The 21,715-nt window shown below is 40.9% G+C and overlaps 2 protein-coding genes across 5 annotated transcripts in view; both read left to right on the top strand.

Annotated features, from left to right (window-relative positions):
• Positions 1-12,031, top strand: part of dennd2da (DENN/MADD domain containing 2Da) — a 33,319-nt gene extending 21,288 nt beyond the window's left edge. For all 3 annotated transcript variants that reach the window (XM_005745866.1, XM_005745865.1, XM_005745867.1), the window contains 11 exons: positions 1,061-1,236; positions 2,928-3,040; positions 3,150-3,219; positions 3,303-3,380; positions 5,832-5,972; positions 7,573-7,721; positions 8,572-8,743; positions 8,852-8,902; positions 8,994-9,075; positions 9,157-9,402; positions 11,232-12,031. In XM_005745866.1, the coding sequence (XP_005745923.1) occupies positions 1,061-1,236; positions 2,928-3,040; positions 3,150-3,219; positions 3,303-3,380; positions 5,832-5,972; positions 7,573-7,721; positions 8,572-8,743; positions 8,852-8,902; positions 8,994-9,075; positions 9,157-9,402; positions 11,232-11,299 (1,346 nt within the window). In that variant the 3' untranslated portion in view covers positions 11,300-12,031. The remainder of the gene's footprint in view (positions 1-1,060; positions 1,237-2,927; positions 3,041-3,149; positions 3,220-3,302; positions 3,381-5,831; positions 5,973-7,572; positions 7,722-8,571; positions 8,744-8,851; positions 8,903-8,993; positions 9,076-9,156; positions 9,403-11,231) is intronic.
• A 4,762-nt stretch (positions 12,032-16,793) lies between these two features.
• stk38a (serine/threonine kinase 38a) overlaps positions 16,794-21,715 on the top strand; it is a 24,068-nt gene continuing 19,146 nt past the window's right edge. For both annotated transcript variants that reach the window (XM_005745864.1, XM_013914062.1), the window contains exon 1: positions 16,794-17,018. The gene's annotated coding sequence lies outside the window, so the exon portion shown is untranslated. The remainder of the gene's footprint in view (positions 17,019-21,715) is intronic.

The following is a 21,715-nucleotide window of genomic DNA, read 5'->3' as shown; positions in this document are numbered from 1 at the left end:
TGTATGTGTTGCATACAACAGAATCACAATGTCTAAAAAATCTATACTGATGGAGAGAGTTGTTTTTGGTGTCACAGGGTGATGGGCAGAGTTCAGTTTAGTGATGGCTGTTGGATAAAAACTGTTCCTCATGAACCTGGCAGTTCGTGGATTTGCTAAGCTATACTGTTTGTCAGAGGGGAGCTGGGTGAAAAGATTGTGACAGTGTGATGTCCTTCACAATGCTCCATCTCTGCTACTTCAAAGCAATGATGATTTAGGGAGAAGTTGTTATGGGAGCACCCCTCAGACTGTGCACCTCACCTTTAATTCCTATTTGAGATGAGTACCACCAGTGGGGTGTGGGGCACAAGTCTTGCCATCTGTGGACTGTCACTGAGAAAATCCAGTATCCACTGATATAACTGACTGCTGACGACAAGGTCAAGCATTTTACTTATCAACTACTTCTGGTAGATAGAAAAGTCACTTTAGACTTTTAGACCAGACTGACCAACTGTGCACAACCTAGATTAACTACAAGAAAGCTTATGACTCTGTGTCACAAACATAAATCCTGGAATGACTAGAACTATACATGATCTAAGAGCTTTCATCAGACTGGGATGGGGCGAACAACACTACAGGCCAACTTCAATAGCACAACTCTGCATGAAGTGCAGGATTTAGTAAGGAGGAGCTGCTCTGTCCCCACTGCTTTTCTGTACAGGCCTGAACCCCTCAGCCAGGTCAGTCCAGACACTTTTTTTCCAAGCTCTTTAGACTGTAGTTTTAGACATTCCAGGTACCATGTGTGAGGCATCGAGTCATAGGTTGAATAGGGTTGGCAGTCTACTCTTATAGTCTCAAGGAACTGCTCTGTCTAACAGTAGCTGGTGTTTCGCATTTCTCTCTCTTATATCTCTCATTAGTGTGTTTGTGTGTATCATATATGGTCTTTAATGTTGTAACTTCTCCAATTTCTAACTGGTGTGTTGTATTCATGCAAATAAGAACTATTGGGAAATGCATGATCAAGCACACTAAATGTGTTTGTGTTTTCTTTTTTATCTTCACATAGGAGTCAAAGAGCCTGAGCTTACAGAGCCACCTGGTCTGGAGGCAGCAGAGAACACAACCAGGCAGCACCGCTATGCCAGTGGTCAGTACTTCTTTGAGTATCTGGTGGTGGTCAGCCTCAAGAAGGCCAAGGACAGCAATACCTACGAACCTCAGATTACCTACCAGTTTCCCAAGGTCAGTATGATCGTGAAGGCCAAATATGCTTGTCCACCACTATGTCCGGTTGGTTAGCCACCACCATTTTGTCCGTCTGTATCTGGAAGTCCCACAGGATCTTAGCTCGGTCATTCTCCACCACCCATGGGGGCGTCTCCCATTTTGACATCGGGACTTCCAGGTTATACTCGGCACAGATGTTCCTGTACACTATGCCGGCCACTTGGTTATGGCGTTCCATGTATGCCTTGCCTGCTAGCATCTTGCACCCTGCTGTTATGTGCTGGATTGTCTCTGGGGCATCTTTACACAGCCTGCACCTGGGGTCTTGCCTGGTGTGATAGACCCCAGCCTCTATGGATCTTGTGCTCAGAGCTTGTTCTTGTGCTGCCATGATTAGTGCCTCTGTGCTGTCTTTCAGTCCAGCTTTGTCCAGCCACTGGTAGGATTTCTGAATATCAGCCACTTCCTCTATCTGCCGCTGGTACATACCGTGCAGGGGCCTGTCCTTCCATGATGGTTCCTCCTCTTCCTCCTCTTTCTTGGGTTTCTGCTGCCTGAGGTATTCACTGAGCACGCGGTCAGTTGGAGCCATCTTACTGATGTACTTGTGGATGTTTGTTGTCTCATCCTGGACTGTGGTGCTGACACTCACAGTCCCCGGCCTCCGAATGACATTCTAATGTCATTGCTGTGTATATTTTGAAGATACTCAGAAAGGATTTGAGAGAAGGGACAGCACTGCCTCTAACATCATGCGGCAAAACTAACTGCACTCCATGAACATCTGACAGCCCAAATGAGCATGAACCCACTGTCTAACTGAAAGCCCGGACAGTCCTGATCCCCACAGAGGGGTCCCGTCTTTTCCAACTACCGGCTAAAATCTGTCTCAGCACAACATGGAAGCTAACATCAGCCATTATAGCAGATAAGATGAACAGGTATATGGAATGGCAATACATGAGAAGGACCCAGAAAAGAATTGGCACCAACACCAGAGGGGCAAAACTATCCACTGGTAGATAGAGCAGTCATTCAAGACTGTCAGACCCGACTGACCAACCTGTGCACAATGTGCATTGACTACAAGAAAGCCTCTGTCTCAATGCTCCAGCCACTCACTCACTCACTCACTCACTCACTCACTCACTCACTCACTCACTCACTCACTCACTCCAGGTGCAACTTGGAATTGTCAGAAGGACCAAAATATATTTGTCTCTCACTGGAGTTATTTTGGATTTAGTTAAGGAGAGCACCAAAGCAGGGTTCTGACAGTGGATCCATGGATTTCATTCTGATACCTAATAGTAGTCAGGGGTGGCGCTGCCTAGCCTCTGGCGGTCTGTGTGTCCCTCCATGAATATGCGTGCCAGACCATCACTTGGTCATTTTACTGGCAGCATAATATTCTCTCTGACATGCTAACACTGACCCTGGCTAAATGCAAAACTAGTGAAAAAAACTATGTCTGTTCTGGGAATTGTTGCATTAATTTAATGAACACCAAAGCAGCTGAAACGACCTGCTCTGCTACTTAACTGTCCAAATCTATATCAGAGAGGTTCAGTTAACGTAATGATATACTCGATTAAAAAGTATTCCTTTAATTTTGTTTTGTACAATTGTACAGTTATAATCAGTTGTACATATGATGTATGTATCTATTTGGAAACAGTGATTTAAACTTTTATATTTACTTGCAGAGAGATGGAATGGCGAGATCTCAGAAGGAGGAGGAGGAGAAGACTTTGAAGGCAATCACACTTTTTTGTTTCCCAGAAGGCATCAACTGGGCTCCTTTGACAGAGTACCACAGGTAATGCATGTCAATCAGGTGGTCTTTAACCTTTGAGCAGTATTCAGGGTTCTGTTCTGTGTAAACCAGCCTACAGCCCCTGTTTTCAGTTGTTGTTGTCCATTTTCAGTGAGACCTTCTCCTTTGTTCTGACTGAGATCGATGGCAGCAGAAGAAATGGATACTGCAGGAGATTATTGGTCAGTGTTCAGAAGCTGTCCTTTGCAGAGTGTCCTCATTTGGAAACTGCTGTTTGATATTTGTTTCACTCTCTGATCCACAGCCAGGAGGGAGAGGAGCGCGACCACCTGAGGCTTACTGCATCATTAGTACACTGGCTTGTTTTGGGCTCTTCTCCAAGGTGAGTTCAGCACAACAGCTCTGGAAGAAAAATTGGCTGAATTTTAGGAAACTTGTTGCAGAGGTTGTGCGTAGTCAGATTACTTTGGTAGCAGTTAATAGTACTTGGTTTAGTTGGCACCAAGCCCTGTAAGCAGGTTAAACACACCCAGGGCATCATCCTAACATCCGCAGTCAGAATACACGGTCACACAATGCTGGTTATCATTATGGATTTCCCTGTGTATTCACATGAAAGGGGTGGTGTTGGGGTTGGGGTTTAGGGCCTTGAGGTGGCTGTTGTTGTGATTTGGTGCGATTATAAATTAAATTGGTCAAATTCAGTTCAATTCAATCACAGTTACGTGTACTTATGTGGCTACAACTGTAGCTGCCTCCACCAGTGTGTGAATGTGAGAGTGAATGAATAGTGGAATTGTAAAGCACTTTGAGTGCCTTGAAAAGCGCTATATAAATCCAATCTATTATTATTATTATTATTATTATTATTATTATTATTACTTTCAGTAAAGCAACTGCTTATATGAAGCAAGATAAAACTATACTGTTGGAAATACATGAGGAAGTTAAACCCATAGTCTGAAAGCAACATGCTTTGGTTAAAAAGGCCGGTGCTGTTTTAATAAATGTTAGCTATTTGAAGCCAAGAAAGAAAGCTGACTAATCAATATCACAACTCTGTATTTATACATATGTGTGAATCTGAAATTTTTCATTGAAACTGATTTTAAACAGTCGTTTTAGTTTGTATTCTTTGAGCTGCAGCTGCAGTAGAAATAAAAATCTAAAAGCAGCTTATTCAACATGCAAATGTGATATTAGGTCATCCACAAACAGATGTTTTATAATCACAGAACATCAGATGAGCTGATGTTCTGTGTTTTATTGCTTTATTGTCCTTTTATTATAGAACAATAGTTTGTAGCCAGCAGGAAAAAAATCAATAAAGTTGTGCTTAAGAATTTATATTTTTTTACAGATCACCTGGGAAACAACAAAATATTAAGAGACTATAAAGACTTTAGCCCCTCTTACTATCCTACTATATACTATATATTATACTACAGTACTGTCTTATAGGATTGCTGATACTAGTTTCCAGAGAAATTACTGGTCAGTAGTCAGTGATTTCATACCTGTTGACCTCTAATCTGGAACATAATCTGCTCCGCAATAGGTTATGGTTGCAGCATGAGTTACCATGGCGATATACCCGGTAGTGAGGAAGAAGAGAAACGTGTTCGGTACAGAAAAACCCAGAATGAACCCTGAATTTGAAGATGAAATCCTGCTTCGTAATTATGGCATTCCTATAAAAGACAAAGGTTGGGATGAGATGGGATTTCATGTGTACCAGTATCAACACAGCGAGGATACAAGGTAGCAAGTTACAGTATCTTGGGAAGGTGTTGCTGATAAATCATCTAAACTGGAAAGTTCGCTTTTTTTTTTTTTTACATTTCATTCTCCATCAACGACAGAAGATGCCAACAGTGTTAATGGGAAGTAGATGACAGACCTCACCGACCGTACATACAATACACAAACTTCACATTGGGGAGACAGGTCAGGATAGGGCGCAAAAGGAAAAAACAACAAAATATGTAACACAAAAGGGCAGATCAGGAGAGAAAAAGAATGTCTGCTCATACTGATCCCCAAAGGAGTCGGCATGAGGAGAAGACAAAAACTCTAGCACATGAAAAACAGAAATATCACCGCACCATAAAAACACAAGACAAGCAACATGGGGGAGTATGCCAGTGTGCACAGCTGCATCTGGGACGCTGCAATCTCGCGATCGTGCCTCCGGCTGAGCCCCTGTCCACATCGGATGGGAGGAGGGTAGCTGCATGAAAGATGATGGATATGTTGTTTTAGAACGAACAGACAGTTGTTCTTAGTGTCCGTCACTGGTCTCCAGGTGTATCTCCCGTTTAAGAGCTGTGAGCTCCTCCCAGATCATTTCCATCGTGTATCCTGCAGGGAATGTCCCTCCAGGACACTCAGGCTCTCCCGAACCCAGGCTTCTCGTCGAGAATAGAGTGTCAATTGCATTCAGGGACCAGTTGATCAAATCCATAGTTCTTCTTCTTTAGTTTTTAGAGAACAAGAGCGAGAATGAGAGGCTCTCTCGGGGTTAGAGTCAGACGAGACCAGACAAGGACATAGAGGCAGCAGCAGGGAAAATAAGGGAAGGAGGGGGTGAAAGACGCGTCCACCTCCTCCGAGAGCCAAAGCAGAAGTATGTCATATGTTCAAGTGTGAAGGTAGAAACTAAATGATTAACTAATTGTGTTACTGACTGTGAGGATTTGAGACGGCTTGTCCATGAAACGGAACAAATTGAAATTAGATATTTAAGTCAATAACAACATAAGTAAAATAAAATAATCTTGCTTTAGCATATGTCGTACTTTGAGTTTGTGACTATTCTCTCCCATGTGTGCAGATATTCGACGAGGTGGAGAAGCGCCGGCAGATCTCCATGGCCATGATCTATCCATTCATGCAGAAACTTAGAGAAGCTCAATTCCCAGCACCAGGGAACACAGTGGAGATTAAGAGCTTCATTCCTGAGTCGGGCACTGAGGTCAGAGTGAGCGCCTCTTTGATGTCTATTAAGAAAAGACTCTCATTTATCTCGTCTTCTAACTCCATTAGTAAATTTAGACTCAGAATATCTCTTTTTGTTCAAAACACAGTACAACGATCCTTTAAAATGTGTGTAGCTCAGGTTGTCATGTCTGTGAGTTTGTTATCTGTGTTTTCTGGTTCATTTCAGTTCTTCATCTGTTTAAATCAGGGCTGAGGAACCTTTTTCATGTGAAGGGCCATTTAAATTTTTATATAGTTCTCCGAGGGCCATACTGTTACGGACACATAAGTAGGGATGCAAAAAGGAAAAACCAAAAAAAGTCTATGAGGTTTCAGCTTCTTGGCTATTAACTCACCAGAAAACTCGCGTGTAATATTCTCCCGGTCGCTCTGTGGTCGTGTCACATAATGACGTACATCACGTGCTGTTTGACTCGTTTCCCACACCTGATGTAAACGGTTTTGATAATCTGGAAAGAAAGAAGTAAGCCTATGTGTTGACATTGGACTGTTTGTTTTCATGCCCTGTTAGAGCTTCTCTCTCAGCTTTGAGGTATATTCAGTGCAATGCTGTTGGAACTGCCTAAAGACATGTAAACTGTTCAGGACTGAATTCCGTAACTTCAACAGGTGTTACTTGTTAAACTTGGGACAAAGACAACAAATGTGACTAACGTAGCATTCGTTGTTATTAAAATTGGCAAAAGTTCAGACCTCACAAACATTTTAGTGATTTCATATAATGTCAGCGTCTTCAAATAATTTAACCACATACCTAGCATTCGTAGCATTATTAGTGCTGAGAAAAAAAACCTTCCTTTTTTCTTTTTGTAGCCAAAATGTGAATGTTGAGGTCAAGAAATGACAAGAGTTCACAGCTAAATTGATTGTAATGAGTGATCTGAAGTGCTTTTAATATAGCCACGTCATGTAAGCCCCCTGTGCACTGAAAATAAGTGTCAGTGTGGCAGTAAGCATTTAGAGACAAAGCAGCAGTAAACGATGTCTGGAAGCAAACTGCAGACAGCCTAAAATGATGCATGCTGGTAGGAACGCCCTCTGCAGTGATCAAGGAGATTTTTACAGTCGTCGAGTAGATGTCTCAATATCAACAACAAAACGGCACACATCAAAGAGCCGAAAAACCCACTAACCACACACCTCTATCTGTAAAATAATATATATGTTGAGCAGTTAAAGGTATTAAAACTACATTAGGCAGGTCACACAGAGCAGTAACCCAGGGACTATAAGAGATCCCTCAGGCTGGCATGTTTCTGAGGACTTGTCTGAACATGTTTTGCATTACCCAGCCTCTGTCTCAGAGCAGAAACCTGACACCCGTCATAGACCATGTTTCAACAGCTCACAGTCATCTCAGGTATTCACTGATGGTGGTCATTTTTTGTGACCAGACCTCAGGGTGGGGGACAACATGGTTCTCTGGCTTTGTAAAGACATTTTTATGGGCAGTTTTTTAAAGTGGAAGAAGAATAAATATAAAGAAAGAGCTGAAAAGCAGAGCCCTGTCAGTTGAGTGATGACATGCTGGCACCACTGTTGACATATTTGTGACAGTGGTGACTTTCCACCAGATCATCAGTCTGACCCGGCCGCTGGATTCCTGGCTGGAACACGTCAACTTTGCCACGCTCTTTAGCTGCCTGACGGACCAGCAAGTGCTGCTGGTGTTTGCAGCGGCTGTCTTGGAGAGACGGATCATTTTCATCGCAGATGAACTTGGGTAGATCACATTGTCTATACACTCAGACACATACTTTAATCATACTTTTATGTCATTTACTGCACAGCGTAGCCCCGGTCGTACCACTCTATAAACAGGGAAGTCAGTGTAAGGCCTGCAGCTGCAAAAACGACTGGATTAGAAAGATTTGTGGGTAATTTACCAACAGTGTAATAGTAGTAACAGTTCAGGATGTGCAGAAGAAGATCCTGGGCCATGTTATGTGAGACTAAAGTCAAAGGAATGAATTTTATAGTTTCTCCAAAATCTGAAACGACCGTAGTCCGAACATTTAGATATTAACCACAGACACAAAGATCTCTCTGGGTGATAGATTCTTGTTGACAAATGTTATGTTTGTGTTCACTACTGAATGCTCTTTGTAGATTTTATAATTAACTGATCTGTGCTCAGTTTGATTACACAAAACGAAACACTGCCAACTGCTCAGTTTAGTGTCTCTGGTATCTATGCACCTCTGATGCACCACTTTACATCCCACTCTTACATTAAATTCTAGCATTGCTGTGTGAAAACACTGGGACTGGACAGAGCCAATCACAGCTTTAACCCATCCCTGACATCTTACTTCTTGTTGCATCGGATACAAAATTTCAAATAATAATACATGTTTATTGTTTGAAAAGAAAACTCGTATAAATACATGAAGCAGTGTGTGTTTGTATCTACACCTTTCAGTCAGTATTACTGCTTAACATATTAAAACATTGAGTGAGGCGCAGCTACGTGCACTTAAGCCATAAAAGAAGAAGAGAAAAATTGTTTTTTAATCACAAACATGTGTTACCATCGCGATACCACCTCTGATGTCGACTCTGTCTGTCTGCAGCACATTGTCTCAGGTCATTCATGCAGTAGCAGCCCTCCTCTACCCTTTCACCTGGCAGCATACCTTCATCTCCATTGTTCCAGAAATCCTCATCGATGTAGTGATGGCACCTACCCCCTATCTACTGGGAGTCCAGAAGCGCCTGCTGGACCAAGTCACTGACCAGACTGATGTGAGTTAACATGGAGACCATAAAAACAACCAAAAAGATGGTGTTAATATTACGGTGTTAATATTGGCACGCTGTCCTTACTCTGGTCCTTTTTTGTGTGTAACACAGCTGCTGGTGGTTGATTTGTCTGAGGATAAAAAGGACCCATTCATTGTTTCAGTAAGAGTTGTCAAATGATGAAAAACCTAAAATGTTAAAGTCCTTAGGTCAGGATTTGTAGCTAACAAAAGGGCTTCTGTCACAATTGCAGATTGGTGATGAAGGCACTATCCTGCCTCCAAAGCTCCAGGCTGAAATATTAGTGGCTCTAAGTACAAGACAAAATGCATCAGGTGGGTGAACAGCAGCACATGAACACATGTAGCACAGTGTTTCTTCAATCATTCTTAAATGCTTTCTGTCCTCTCCTTCAGCGGGGGAGGTGCTAAACCGAGTGGTTTCTGAAGCCTTCCTGCAATTCTTCGTGAAAACAGTTGGCCATTATGCCTCATATGTAAAATACGCACGAGCTGGAGAAGGTGGGGTGTTTGATAAGAGAAGCTTCTACAAGGCAATCGAGCCCAAGGTCACTCGACACTTTGTCAAGAAGTTCATTCAGACGCAGATGTTTGACTTGTTTATCCAGGAGGTGGAGCAGCAGCAGCCTGGACCACAGCAAGGTTAGTACTCAACTACAGCTCGTAAATAAAGGAAGTAATCCCAATCCCAGGGACTCACACTCTACACTTTTCACTGTGCATGTTTTGTTAAATATATGAGCTGTGATTGTATAATTTCAGTCTACAGTCTTTAATGCCCACTTATTCGTGCAGTTCTTTCAGTGTGTGAGACATGAACGACGTGCTCTCAGTATTTCTTTCGGGATACCCGGGAGACGACCTAAAACAGTGCCTGCGCGACTTCAGGGTGCACTCAGCCTTTGACCAAGTGACAATATCTGTCACTTGGTCAAAGGCTGAGCGTAGCAGCACAAGACTTCTCTAGTGGAACATTTAATCCCTTAGGCTTACTTCTTTTTTTCCAGATTATCACATTTGTGGAGCCCCTGTGGCTTCCTCCACTGCACACTGCTCTCTCACCAGTGTTCTGCATCACTGGGGCTCCTCTGTCAGTGCGCCCCAGGGTGGCTGTGGCTACAATGTAGCTGCCATCACCAGTGTGTGAATGTGTGCATGAATGGGTGGATGACTGGATATGTAAAGCGCTTTGGGGTCCTTAGGGACTAGTAAAGCGCTATATAAATACAGGCCATTTACCAGGCCATTTACTATAAAAGGGTAGAGAGTCATTAGTCCCATCGTAATCACCTGTCCCTCTGTCATCCCGGCACCGCCCGAAGAGCTCACTGCAGTGGGTCAGAGACCACACCCCTGCCACAGCTACCTTTGACCCCACTGACTACATGGGCCTGGCTACCACAGGATATTCCAGGGTGCTAAGCCGGGTCAAGTCACTAATCCTGGCCTCCAGAGCTGCAAATAGGCTTCAACTTTTTGTTATTAGTAAATGAGGCCGAGGAGTAGCTAAACATCTGACACAATGAGCATAAAAGTGAGGGAGGGACACGTCTGCAAACACACAGTGTGTGTTTGCTGATGTTTGTTGAGCTTTTTGTGAAACTTTGCTTTGAAATTTAACAAACCCCTGACTCTTTTCATGCTTGTTTCTCTTCAGTAGCACTAGCTTGATGCTGAACTACCACAAATGTAACATGGACACCTGAACTGTTCTGCCCAGTTTAACCCTGGAGTATAAATGATACAGTGATAACAAGGAAGTGATACAATACCCAAGTGAGAGCACCGCCACCAGAATCCAGTCAACAATTCAAGAACAAATGACAGGAGGAGAGGGAAAGGCCTGTGTGCTTCACTGAACCAGTCATTTGATTGGAATAGAGTAAGAGCCACATGAGGTTGGGTGCAACACCCACAACCATGTACACCAGTGTGTTAGAAGTCTGAGCAAAATAAAGGACGAAATGATGACATGATAGAGCGTCTCATTGGTAGATCCCACACTTGATGGTGACTTGCGCTATGGGCTTGAAGTTGGCCTCTAGTGTTGTACGCCACATCCCCACTGAGTTCCTGACATGTAGATATATAATCTGTGTGTGTGTGTGTACAGGATTGCTCTCTGATCATTAGGCTCTGTCACTCTCCTTCTGGTTAAGCATATAATTCATTTAAAGTTTGTAGCTCTTTATTTGAAATGGTGGAAAGTTAAAGTCTGTCTGATGCCCAAATATTCCAATCCAATCCAACTTTATTTATATAGCACTTTTAAAAACAACAAAGTTGACCAAAGTGCTTTCCAATAATAAAACAGAGAAATATTGTGCTATGAATACAAAGTCAAGTCATTATTTAAGATTAGTCAAGCAAGTCCTCACATTTGTGACTTATGTTAAGTCATGCACTTGACTTCTTTGGTAATTGTGCTGCAGCAAAAGTCCAACCTGATTTGCATTTCCTTTGTCCTGCAGGAATATTTCACAAAAAGATCCTTGAATATCAAGAGAAGAAGAAAAAGGAGAAGACAAAGAAACACTAGCTGTCTGCATAGAAATATGGCTGTATAAAGGGGTATATAGATGTGAATATTGCACTGTGTTTTCTGTGTTGTGTAGTTTGGAGTATATTAATTATGTTCTCATGTGTGAATTACTGTATGTCTGTGTGACTGCTCCTCACAATGTGAAACACTGGCAGAATGCAGGACTTAAATTCTCTGTGGTGGTTTTTAGCCTTTCTGATAATCAGGAACTCATTTCAAATAAAGACGAGCTTTTTAAGTTCATGAACCTGCAGTTTGTTTTTAAGGCTACTGATAGAAGATGTATATTTGGGTGGAGCAGCAGTTTGTATCCAACACTGTGGCTGTCTCTGCATAATGTTCAAAGTAGACATGTACTCCCAACGCATGCACAGGAAAAAGAGTACATATGTCTTTATGCATAGTGTATATATATGTCTGTTTTTAGGGATGTGCTGTTGGCGGGGACTGCTCTACCTGTTTGTAGTCAGATCCATTTGACCCAACCTTTATTTCATTTTTACAGGGACAGTCAGAAACCATCAGCCAGTGTTGTACAGAATAAATTATCAAATGATTAATAATTAGCTGCTTTGTGATTTTACATCTGTTTAGTAATGGCCTCTTCACAAAACACACAATGTCACTGTGAAGTGGATCTTTGATTTTTGTCAGCTTGGAGAAATTGCTTCCATTCCTTGTTAAGATATTACATTCATTACATTTATTAAATTAAAGTTTTCAGATTCACACAGACTCTCACTTTATTGTGCAGACTAACGCGGGGCAGTGGGTACACCGTTTTTCCATTGTATTCCAGCTGTGTTTGGAGTGCAGTGAATCCTGTTAATGGCTACTGATCATATCCATGGATGCTTCTATGTAGATTGTTCACTGACATTTTTAACTGTGCAGTGAAGCATCCATGAAATGCATGTTCAAATTATTTTGTGATTTTTTTTTAATTTTTATTTTTTTTACATTTGTTGTTCAACATTTATTTTTCCACCTCAGTGTGTCTCCTGTCTCTCCTTCGTCCTTGTTTCATCTTTGCACTGCCACAAACACACAAACACTGCAGTTATAATGCTAAACCTAGCTTAGCATTATAACTGCAGTGTTCACTTTGACTATGTGCCAACTCTCACCTCTTACCGCTCTCCTCCCTGCTCGCTCTCTGTCTTTGTAAAAGGTGAAACATCATTGACAGTAAAGTTTAGAACAGATTATAACTGAATATGGGCTGCTGGACATTAACAGGCAACATTTATTTGACTTGCTCTCACCTGGATTTGGAGTTGTACTGCAGTGTACACAAACACTGAACCACAATATGAAACAGTGTACAATAAGGTACATCAGCTCCTTGGCTAGTGCTGGAACTCGGGCTGTACCACACTAGCAGTTCTGAAAGCTAAAATTAGCTAATGATAGCTAGTGATCCAGCCGGTGTTAGGAATCATTTTAACTCTATTTAGTGTAGTGATGGGCTTTCCGGCTCTTTTTAGAGAACCGGCTCTTTCGGCTCGGCTCACTAAAAAGACAACTCTTTCGGCTCCAAACAAACTCCAAAACACATTTCTAGCGTTAACTGAACTTCCAAAACAGAGCTACCTAGATCACTTAAATTACACAATTGAAAGCATATGTGTATTGTTTGTGTATTTATACACAAGCACTCATATATATTCAAATAATTAAAAAAAAAAAAAGTTCATTTACCTGTTACTACCACACTAGGTAACAAAAGCTCAACACTGCCCCTAGCATCCTTGAGCACTTCTGTTGTCCTTTGTACGTGTTTTGGTGTTTTTACGTGTTTTGGAGTTTGTACGTGCTTTGTCTCTAGGGGCCACCGTAAATATACTTTTATTTATTCACTCCACATAAAATGTAATAAATAAATCATATAATACAAAAACAAAATATTCACATTTTAACTTTTAACTATTTAAATTTTCAGCTTTTTCCTTTTAAACAAATTTAAAATGAAACAACACAAAACACAGCAAACCACAACACAATTAAGTAAATTAAAATATAAAACAAAAAGAAGATGCACATTCTCTGTCATATGGGCCTGCATGAATAAACTTTCTAAACCCTTTATCAGCTGCAACTGAAAATAGTTGTGGATGATTACTATACCTGTCTCTCCCTCCTGCTCTGTATGTTCCTGTGCTACTGAGAGTGTAACTCCCGCCCCTCCCCCCTCTTCCCAGCGCAAAGCACAAGGCTGGTATGAGGAGTAAAGCAGAAAAATGTGTGAGAGAGCGGGTGAGAGAAAGAAAAAAACAAAAACCCTCGGCTTGCGATAAGGAGCTGGGTCGCGTCGTTCACATCAAAGACCCGGCTCTAAGCCGTTTCGTTCGCGACCGACACATCACTAATTTAGTGGGCAAACGCACACGAGCAGGCAGTTTGTAAGTCATGTTAACTGTAGTATCAGTATTGTGGTTGCTAACGTTTTAGGTAACGTGTTTTGAATCAGCTCCACTGATTTGCCTCATGCTTCCAAACCAACCTCTTCAGCCGCTCCCGTCTGCCGTATTTTGCGGCAAAATTATCCACACCCACCGCCGCGTTATGAATTGTGGGATATATGGGACCACGAAGCGTGCACCGGACCACGCTTGATATTTGGGGAAATCGACGGCGCATTTGGAGCATGCATTTGAAGCACACTTCGAATTGGGACAGCCGTCGTCGCGTGGCGGTGACGTAACCGCACTTAAAATGCGTACTTCAAGCGTGCAGTCTCTTAATTGGGACACAGCCAACATGTCCTGAAGTTCTCCAGAGGCCTGGTAATGAACTAATCCTTTGATTCAGGTGTGTTGACACAGGGTGAGATCTAAAACCTGCAGGACACTGGCCCTCGAGGCCTAGAGTTGCCCACCCCTGCTATAGATTAAGAATGAAATGTCTTTCAAGCTCATTTGTCCCTAAGCAGGTCCAGGATTTGCAGGTCTGTACAGGAAAAGCAGTTCTAGTATATTTTTGAAACCAAGACATGAAGAACTTGAAAGGTTCATGACATGAAAGGTTCTAAAATGTTAAAATCAATTCCTCAAAGTTTTTTTGTTTGCTGAAAAAGAAGAAAAAAACATTTGGAACAGATTTACAGCAAATATCATGACATCACAATAAACAATTAAAAATCAAATATGGATTATTTACATTTCAATCAATGCAGCACACAGTACATGAGGAGGGTGTACAGCGACCTCTGCTGGTATAATAAATGTATGCTGCAGAGCAATGTGAAGAAACATTATAAGAATATACTTGTGTGTATTGTGATGCATGTCCCTGTCAGAGGTTTTCACTGGTAAGAGAGAAAGATAAAAAAGAAGACAAGCACCAGTCCCAGGTTTGAGCAGTTCTGTATTAGAGGAGAGGAAATAAGCAGACACTAGAGCTTGGAGGATGATTGACCTGGGTCAGTCGTCACATTGCTTGTTACTGCCACATTAGAGAGTACTGTGTAATTCTGTGATATCACATATTTGCCCTAACAGTCTGTCTGGTAGAAACAAGAGTAGGGGAAGAAAAATGAATCTTAAACTAAAGAGATAACAAATGCAACCAAAACACCTCTGTGTGAGCGCACTGTAACACTATGACACCAACAACACGGGATCGTTAAACCTGTTTTCTTTCTATCCTGTAGGTGAACACAAAGCCAGCAATTAATACTATACATTACTGTTACTACTGATAGTTATTTTTAGGTGTGCTGTGATACAATTTGGGGGCACTTCAGCACCCAAAGAAGGGTCTAAACTGGCCTATGCAGGACACCGACACTGTGGGGTAGTTGGGTTGGATGCCACATTAGAGGACACTGTTGACCTGACAGTCTGTCTGTGTTTTCGAGTGGTCAGTTTGTGGAAAACACAAAAGTTTGAGGAGAGGAAGTACTTTGTACTTTTTATGGGTCAGGGTCTTTTTTCACCTTGTTGTTGTTATATTAAAAGATAACACAATATTAGTCTCTTTTTTTAAGGGCAGTTATTAAAAGCTAAAGCCATATGTTAGCTAGGTTCAAATGTTTATCAAGAGGGCATGGGGAAAGGCAGTGGGTTTTTGTTTCTTTATGTCTTGGCACAATAGTTTGTGTTAAACCATAAACAAACAGCCAGCAGAAGGAAGAATGGCTTAGATGTGTTGTCTGCCAAAACTGATCTCACAGAGATTGTACTCCTGGAAATCCAGGGTCAGAACTGACTTGTGTGACTTTGAGTGAGTTACTGTATAGAGTTACTGGATCAAGACTAGCAACCTTTAAATAGAGAACATAAGACGTTCCTTACCTGGATGATTGAGCATCAAGATTTTAAAATGGAGAGTAGTTCAGTTTAATATTGACGTGTTTCATTTTTATTCTCAATCTTGCAAAAAAGATGTAGGGAACCTCTTTCCTTTAAAATGATATCAATGACACATCAGTTAGAAATACAAAAAATACAGCCATGGAATTTGGAATCTGTCCACAGTTGGGTTTTTTGGCTTTAACAATAGCTATATAGTACTGTAAATTCATTCCTTTCACTGCTTGTATGTAAAATATTTCATAATATTTAGCACTGCTTCAAATTCATGGGGGCATTGGGTGGTGTTCATTTTTAAACTTATTGACATCTCTATCTGAAAAACATACATAAATAATTTAATAATTTTTTTATGGTCAAAATTTAAACAACACCCCAATTTTTCCAGTTTTTCTTTTATTGAAAATTATGAAGTTTGATGTCTCATTGCACTCTGAAATGAAAGGATAGTACAAATAAAGAATTGGAGTTGTCCTGTGAGCCGCCTATCACTCAAGCTATTAACTCTCAGAAACTTACAATACAATGTATCAGACTGTTGTTGACGGTAATGGCTTTTAGTTCCAATTAAATGCAAAAATGAAAACATTTCCCATTTGGAGGCAGCACCTTAAGCTCTGATTTAATGAAGAAATGATTATTGAAAGACTTATCAATTATTAGCAATTCATGCGTAGATATTGTAACAAGAGGTCTACCCTACATACATGTGCTGTGAGTGATACTAAACCTAAAAATAACTCTTGGTTGATTTCTAATAAAACTTTGCAGCCAAACTTTTTCATGGTTAATTATACAGTTAACTATGAATCTTTAATTATCCATTTACACTTGTGTGAAACTTTTCCCAGCATTACCAGCAATACATTATCCTGAAATTGGACTTTGAGGATCCAAAAGAGGCCACAGGGAGTCTTTAAATACCGGACAGAGCAAAAATAAATATTATTGCGAAACTTGAGGCCACTCATTTCTCTTTATGCAGAGAATAGCCTATTATTTTATGGCTGTAACTTTATTGTTTGCTGAGTTTAAAGCTTTCTTGATTTCCTTTAAATGTGTATTATTATTTTTATATTCCTTTAAAATTGTTATTTTCTATAAAGAGCTTTGTTACTGCTGTCAAATAATGTTGCTAGCTTACAGTACAGTGCAGTAATGCCGTTGAGCTGTTTCTCGGTCGTCTTATGAGAATCAAATTATTAACATGTCGCCACGTGTTTGAGTGAATGCTCAAAGTGTCATGTATGTGACGAGCAGTGGAGAAATCCACTCTTTCCTGTGCTGGCTCACGGAGGAGGGCATGATGCGCCGCTAGGTGTCCGCTGAGTTCAAACTGCTGGTGACGCAACGCTCATCGCAAAGCAGAGCAAGAGGCGACAGCTACCGCACCTTCGACCAAGGTAAGCGAACAAAGAGTAACTCTAAAAACGTGGAATTAAACGACGACAAGTTGCTGTAGTAGCTGCTTTCTTTTTTTCGCTGCCTTTTGAAACAAGTAACGAATATGTTTTTTTGTTCCTTATTGTACTTGTGACAAACGACTGGGGCGCTTTGAGCAGATAAGTAGCTAACGTTAACTAGCTAACTTTCACTTAGCTGTTTGGTTTGGAGAACTTCAAGTCAAGTTGTAAAGCAGTGGATACGAAGGCCGGTGTTTTCTGGTCAAGGCTTTAAAAAAATAAAGACGCGTACATTCAAAGCTGAGGCGAAACATTTCCTCGAAAAAGGGCCGTTTTATTTTGAAGGAAGTATTGGGTATCGCTTATGTTTTCCCTCGCTGGCTTTACGCTGGCAGGAACTTTAATAGCAAACTAGCTAGCTAACTAATGATAGCAAGTTAGTGTAGTAGAGTGAGATTAATGAAACTTTGTAAATTTAAAGTTCTAAACTTCAAGAGAATGAGGAAGGATCGTGAGTGTTGGCTTAAGTCATTCTCTATCCGTAATACTTTACTCTTTCGGCACTGCGTGCATCCGGAACTACGTGTTGTTGGCTCCTGTCGGGTTTAAATGCTATTTCTTGACCGTCGCGTTTTATTTATTTCCTCTTTTAATGCACTTGTTTATCTGAGATCATAAAACTTTGAGCAGATGCAACTTGCGGAAAAAGGCAGACGGTGTGGACTTCAGTGAAACGTCATAAACGTCTGACAAAACATGACATAGCCCCCCCCTGTTTTTCTCTAATTGTGTTACGTGTTGCATATTTCATATAATTTGTTTACTACACATAAAAAATAATTTACTCTTCCACGCACCAAATGTAGTTAAAGTTACTAATGTTAGCTGTACAGGCTGCAGGGGATCATGACATTGTCAGTCTACCATTATAAACTTGGTGAGATAATACTTGTGGTTCTTAGGGATTAGTGGTGGTTTGGAGGTTGGAGATGTGCTGATTTCCCACAGTGGAAGCCTGTGTGCTTTCCTAACAAATTGTTAAACAGTCCAATGTATAAGTTCCTTCTTTATACATATTTGAATCCTTTGTCACAAACTATGTAACAATATAGTGTACAATTCATCAAGTAATTCAATTGTAAAAGGTTTTGCTTCAATGATGTGCCACTCTGTAGCATGAGTACTTCACCCACATGTGCGACTAAAAACTGACCTGCAACAGTATGTAGGGGCAGCGTGTGAATAAAAAGTATAACAACATTATGCCCACACAGCCCCCAGTTATAAACAAAAACACTGATAACATAGTGAATATGATGTTGTCACATGGAGCGTGCACACCACTAAGAGCAAAGAGGCTGAGCTGTTACTGAGACGCTGAGTGAGAAACATGTTTCCAGCATCCAAAACAGCAGCACTGGTCCTGTAATCATCAGGGATGGGGAAGAAGTGAGCAGTTTCTACTCCATTATAGATGTCACTTATCAATTCTCATTGGCTCCGCTTTGAGTCACCACCATCTCTAAGCAGCATATCAAAGTCATCATATTCATGCAAATGAATTGCATGTTTGTGCATGTTGGAGGTGTTGCCACTCTTTGTTGTGATCAGTGTTCCTGTCATTACTCAAATAAGTAATTAATGCACATATTACACAGAACACTTTCCTTGAAGGTAATGCAGTAGGTTACTTGATTACACCTAGGATTTGTTACATTACTTTCATGTTGAATGATCTGAAATACTGTCTCATAATGACCAATTAACAATATAGACCCGAGGCTACAGCCAACACAAATCCCTGTCCTAATGAGGACACACCTGAGCTTTCTCAGAGCATTTAGGTATGAAAACAGAGCTGATGACACAAATCAAATATAAGACACTTTAAAGTGATCCACAGAGATTCTACTGTAGGAACATGAACAGGTAGAACGGAAGCTGCAGCCTGGCTGTTCATCAGTTTGTTACCTGTTGATGTTCAGCTGTGGCTCACTTTATCACGGTGCTGGTCTGGGGTCAGCATTTACTCAGCTTTAACATCACTGTGGGCTCTCGGCTTAGCGTTAGCATGCTTGCTGTGCAGGTGCTTTCAAAGAGCCAAAGTTGTGTTAACAGTATGAGGCATTTGTATCTGTCCTCCACTTTACCATTGCGCTCTCATCCTTTTGTGCAATAAAGCTAATGTCCATATCCAAACTGAAATCAGCTGATCGTAGTGAGAGTGCAAGAATCAACAGGCAGGCAGACTAACGATTCGATATATTATTGTGTCATGAATGTTAGCCATCTGCCTCCAGATGACACATTGTTGTTGAGAAACACCATGAATCTGTAAATGTAGGCGTAATCTTTTTGTTAACAATATTAGAATTAGATTGCGGATACAAATTGGCTTTGTCCAAAAGGTGGATGAGCTCTCCCTCAGATAAAGAGTTCAGTCATTTGGGAGGGATTCAGAGTAGACCCACTACTCCTCCACATTGAAAGGACACGGCTAAAGCTGTCTCCTCCTCGGTAAAGTGTTTAGACCAAGCATGTCCTACTTGGAGGAGGCCGCAGCGTAGACCTGGGACACACTGGGAAGCTTATATTGATTGGCTGGCCTGGGAACTCTTCAATGTTTCTCCGGATAAGTTGGAGGAGGTGGCAGAGGGAGATTTGGGCTTCCCTGCTGCCCTGCAACCCGACATCAGATAAGCGGATGATTTATTATTTTGTTATTTTAGATTTAAACTTTTAATTCAGTGGCTGTCATGAACATTCAAACAGTGTGCACAGCACTAAGCACCACACTACACAGTTCATTCGTTTTTCGGATTTCATATTTTAGTAATGCGTGAACGCGTTCTGTGTTTTCATGTCATGTTAAATGTCGATTTGTTTTCATCATTTTTCTTCTGCGTTGTCGGTCTGCAGTAAGTGTGCAGTGTTGGCAAGGCGTGATGTGAGGTGCTGTGCATTTAAGCAGCATGATTCATTATTGAAGAATGTGATTCATGGTGTCAGGTGCCTTTGTTAGTTTGACACTTTCCATTACCTGCGTATCAAATTTAACCTAATACCTGCGTGTTTCTTGGTTTTTAGACTAGTCAGTTAGTCAAAAAAATTTTTCCTCGTGTAGTAGACTAAGAGATCTGAGGAAACGTTGAACATCCCTAATTAATAAATTAATAAATAAATAAGCAGTATATGCAATCATTTTACATCTTTAGAGTCTTCTTCCTTGCAGAAGAGCAAAGTGTGAACTGGAGTCAGGTTCCTTGTCCGTGTGCACAAACTTGGCTAAATAACGACAATCCTGATTCTAATAATACGTGCAGAAAGAAACAATAAAAGGCGATAGTCTAAGGAAATACTGGAGGCAAGCTGATTGTGCTCGCAAACCCAACAAATAAATTATGTGACATTTGGTTGCTGAGGAAAGTTGTGACAGTGGCGAGATTTGTGACATTTAATGCGTTTGGAGTGTGTAGTTGGTGTGCAGTCTAGTTGTTTCTTTTGTTTCCCAAAAACTCACAAGGCATTGTCAGCATTTTAATATAAATGGTTGTATATAACTGCTGCATGACATTTGAATATGACAGTTTTATATTTGGATTTCGGGTCATAACAGTGATTCATGAAACATGTTAGCTGCATTTTTTTTTTTTTTTTTTTTTTTAGGTCCAGTGTGTCACAAACTGACCTATGAATCATTCAATCATAAACAAAAGGGATGAACCAGTGTTTCATCTACACATACCAAACAACTTGAATGCAATTTTAAATTGTATGGCTCTTTTTTTTTTTCTTTCTTTTCTTTCACTAGCAGCCTATGTCACAAATGTATGATTTATTTTCTTCTTTAGCTGTGCGTCAGCCATAACAGTTTGGCAGGAATGAAATAGTATTTTTGATTGACTTTTGATTCTCAAAAACTCACAATCTCAGCGAGGTTTGCAGATTTTCCTTAAAAATTTGAGGAAACTTGATAAGACACACAAAAAACCCCAGTATGACAAAACTGTCTACAGATGAACATTATCTAAAAGACCTACCAAAGCCCTAACATAGCACCTGCGAGATGCACAGGCCAATGCTCTACAGCAGAAATGGTCTGAATGAAAGAGTAGGCTGTCAAGTAGCCATTCTCAAGTAAAGGAAACATGGAGAAAAGGCTGAGCTGTGCCAAATTACACAAAAACTAGACTAAAAATCAGTGGCAACAAGTCTGATTGTACAATGAATCTAAAGAAATAGTTATTCAGAGTGTCTACAGCGAACTGTAAACACGGTGGAGTGTCTGTCATGGTTTGAGGCTCCATTTCAGCGGTGTTCGGGATTTTGGGATTTTTTGGAATACTTTACCCAGGAGGCGACCTCCTCGACTGCCTCCTGTCTCCTTAGAGTAGCAGCTCTATTCTGAGCCACAATACGAAGTTAGTCATTAATATACTACAACAACATGGGAATAGAGCAGCTGTGATAGAATACAGCATTAACGAATCAATGGTACAGAAGTGGAGGAAGCAAGAAGAATGAATTGAATAAAGTTTGATTTATCTGACTGCTTTGTTTCGCTTAATGTGCCTTATAACCCCGTGCACCTTATAGTCCGAAAAATACTAGGGCTGCCATGATTAGTCGACTAGTCACGATTATGTCGATTATCAAAATCGCCGACGACTGATTTAATAGTCGACGCGTCGTTTGAA

This window comes from Pundamilia nyererei, unplaced genomic scaffold (genome assembly GCF_000239375.1).
Source record: "Pundamilia nyererei isolate P.nyererei 1_Seehausen unplaced genomic scaffold, PunNye1.0 scaffold00169, whole genome shotgun sequence".
In the NCBI taxonomy this organism is placed as follows: Eukaryota; Metazoa; Chordata; class Actinopteri; order Cichliformes; family Cichlidae; genus Pundamilia; species Pundamilia nyererei.
The sequence above is the reverse complement of the archived record's forward strand: the minus strand, read 5'-3'. Positions and strand labels throughout refer to the sequence as shown.